Source organism: Aedes albopictus, chromosome 2, assembly GCF_035046485.1.
Source record: "Aedes albopictus strain Foshan chromosome 2, AalbF5, whole genome shotgun sequence".
Lineage (NCBI taxonomy): Eukaryota > Metazoa > Arthropoda > Insecta > Diptera > Culicidae > Aedes > Aedes albopictus.
In genome coordinates this window covers 70,283,791-70,287,066 of record NC_085137.1, presented here as the reverse complement: position 1 = coordinate 70,287,066, position 3,276 = coordinate 70,283,791, and the positions used below count along the sequence as shown (strand labels likewise).

The 3,276-nt window shown below is 44.0% G+C and overlaps 1 protein-coding gene across 2 annotated transcripts; it reads right to left on the bottom strand.

The window, feature by feature from the left end:
• Window positions 1–328: 328 nt before the first annotated feature.
• On the bottom strand, window positions 329–2,471 carry LOC109416259 (ruvB-like helicase 2). Of its 2 annotated transcripts, none has more exons than XM_062849851.1 (3): window positions 2,332–2,471; window positions 1,680–1,976; window positions 329–1,603 (listed from the first exon to the last, which is right to left on the bottom strand). In XM_062849851.1, exons 2-3 carry the CDS (start codon window positions 1,941–1,943, stop codon window positions 467–469), a joined length of 1,401 nt encoding a protein of 466 aa, XP_062705835.1. In that variant the 5' UTR covers window positions 1,944–1,976; window positions 2,332–2,471; the 3' UTR covers window positions 329–466. The 2 variants fall into 2 exon arrangements, with proteins under 2 accessions (XP_062705835.1, XP_062705836.1); XM_062849852.1 differs by having other exon boundaries at window positions 2,340–2,447.
• Window positions 2,472–3,276: the final 805 nt, after the last annotated feature.

Genomic DNA, 3,276 nt, shown 5'->3' with positions numbered 1-3,276 from the left:
TCGAATCCATCTTATAGTAAAGAAATATTTTCCAAATAGTGTTGTATTCTGTTTCAAAGCATCGCGTTTCAACTTGCCCCGGTGTACCTTATCTTTACCAGGCAGGAGCGGATGACACTAGTCTCCCCATGTGGTATTCGCCTATGTAGCATGCATTAGCAGATTTTTTGTGAATCTCAGCGATTTTGAAAAACTAGGAAACATTTAGGCGACAGACTCGCTATTATGCATTTATGTACACGTGAGAAGTAGGAAATTTTGATAATGATAACGTAACTAAAGGGGAACGTTCGAAGCGTTGAAATAATGTAATATTTTTATATTATTCGTAGTTTATTGGCTTTGTACGACTATCAGCACGCATGAATGTATGTAACTTGTAAGCATCGTTATAATTAGAATGGAATCCATACGTAAAACACACATCTTTCCAAATGGTTGCAAAGTTTCTTACCTTATATAAGTTTTAGTTCGTCTCCACTTCCATCGCCTGTTGTTCCGCCTGGGACAAGCTGTCGTCGTAGAAGAGATACTCGTCCTGATACTCCTTCATGATTTTGCTGGAACGCTTTTCGTCCAGGAACAGGGAATACACTTTCCGGATATCCTCAACCGTGATTTCCGCCGCCTTGCGCCGCTTGCTGACCAAACTGGCGGTCGTAATCGACTGAATAGCGTAGCGCAAACTGGTCTCGGTGGCGATCCTTCCAAGAACCATCAGCGCTTCGTTGTTGATTTGACAGTCCTCTTCTTCGCAGCGAATCTTCAAGATTTCTTTGATTTCTTTCGCCGAGTAGGGAACCGTTCGGATGATGATCATTCGGTCGAGCAGATCAATGGGGATTCCGTGCGGGCTGCGATAGTTGGTTCCGCGGATTTTGGTAATGCCTCGATTGGTGGCCATGATTACGACTGGGGCCATATCGCTTTCCAAAGCTCTGTTCAAGAATGAAAAGCACTCAATGTCCAGCATGTGGGCCTCGTCGATGAACAGAACGCCGGGATTGATTTCCGCTTTGCCTTCTTCGCGCCATTCCATGACCTTGCTGTTGATTTGATCGCGGACTTCCTGCTTGATCTCACCGGTGTCGCCGGCAAACAGCGCCAAGAATCCGTGTGTCCTGCTGTTGATGACATCGATTTCGTGAAGCGTGACCGTATGAACCACTTCCTTGCGCTTCTGCAGCTCTCCTTCCGGGCACTGAACAAATCTCGTTTGAGCTCCTGTGGCATCGTAATCCCTTGCCCGGGTAAAGCTCCGACCCAGTTTGCTGACCTTACCGGAAGCCTTATCAATTGTAATTACATCTCCAGCTTGTATCTTCTCCTTCATGAAGCACTCGATGATCTTGTTTCCCAAATCATAGTTCGTCTCCATATCCGTGGTCTTGATCGTCACCTTGCCAACCTTCTGTCCTGTGCCGGAAGCCGGACGATCAATCTGAATTTCTACAACTTCACCCTCGATGATCTCCGTCTCTTCCTTGATGCGAACTCCAATACTTTTACGCAGTGCTTGCGACAGCGCTTCCGTTTTGTTCATTTCCAACGAGTAGATCTCCGAACCGGACATGCTCGTGAAGGGCGTTTCATTGCCAAGAGCCTAGAAGGGTTTCAAACTTTATTGTTTACACATTCCCATTTTTACTCATTTTTCAGTCATGAGAAAAGTAACTCACCTGTGCCATCCCCACGGCTATGGCCGTCTTTCCCGTACTAGGCTCCCCGGCTAGCAGAATGCACCGGCCGGCAATTTTGCCTTCGCGGACAATCTGCACCACCAAGCCGGCGGCCCGCCGAGCGTCCTTCTGGCCCACCATGCCCTGGGACACGGCACGAGCTTCCAGCACATCGTCCAACCCGAGCCCACGGATGTGCGAGTGGGCCCCAATCCGCTCGATCCGGGTGATGTCTCGAACTTCAATTTTGTCAAGCTCAGCCATTATTGTGTTTTTTTTTTTGTGGTGGAAATTATCCTGGGAGAAGAAAGGATTAAAGTTATTCTCCGTCCAGAACGTTTAGAATCGATAACAGGTGGGAACCAAGGCGACAGTTTCGTATGATTAATGGTATCTAAGCAACTGAACATAAACTATAAATTTGCCCTCCTGCATATTAAAAAGTTATAAATGCTCAAATAATTACAAAAAAGAAATATCTATAAATTCCACTAAAAATAAACATATTTTTTTATTCACGAAGGATAATAATGCAGGGCGTCAACAAGCAATGTCCGGAGCGCGTTTTCCGGCTTACCTAAGTGAAGCTGAAATTCTACGATTACAATAGAACTAACAACCTCACAGTGTTAATAATACTGCAGTAACATACCTGCTTACCGGTTTGAATAGCAACACACTATTTTACACCAGTATTTCTCGGAAAACTATTGAAAAATCACAATTTTACGCGACTACGATGCAGCGCACGTATTTATTTTTTGAACTCACAAGTTTTAGGTTATGTTGTTTTGTTTTGTTTGGAAATAAGATTTTCTTTACAGCGGTTTCGACCGGTTTGACAGTTGTGCTACACTGTAAGTGTAAATTACACAAAATGAGTGCCTTTTGTAACACGCTATAATAGAGTTAGGGTGTCATTTTAAAAATTATGGAACATTTTCAATTAATGCGCATTGCGCAGTATGGGAAGATTCAAATATAACGTCCATCAATTTTTGGGATTTCTAGACCCCCCTCCCCCCTCTGTCACGCATTTTGCCTATACCTAATACACGTAGTGTCACACTTTTGTAGACCCCCCTCCCCCAAATGTTGGACGTAATTTTTGAACGTTCCCTATTCTTAACTTAGTTGAAAATCGAAGTTTTCGACTAGCGAAGTTGGATTTTTCCTTGGATTTTTCTCCAAATCCATGCGTCGGACCTAACTTCGGAAGTAGTGCGGAGTATAGTAAACCTGGTCCGCTATACAGCGCATCACTCCCGAAGTTAGGTCCAACGCATGGATTTTGAGAAAAATCCAACTTTGCTCCGTAATAAACCAACACCATATACGGACAGTGATGTCAGATTTTTTCACAAGTGCTTCCGTAGATGAAAATTGATGAGCGGGGGGGAGAATTTCAAAATTTTTATTCCGTAGATTCAGGTTGAAAATCCGTAGATTTCCCGTAGCTTTCCGTAGATTTACGGAAATTTCCGTAGATCTGATAACGCTGTATACGGACCGTAATGTACACGCTCGCGTCAGAATACCCATTTTTTCATTGCTATCTCTGTCGCTCTTCAAGAGGCTCCATTTAAAAATACCCATT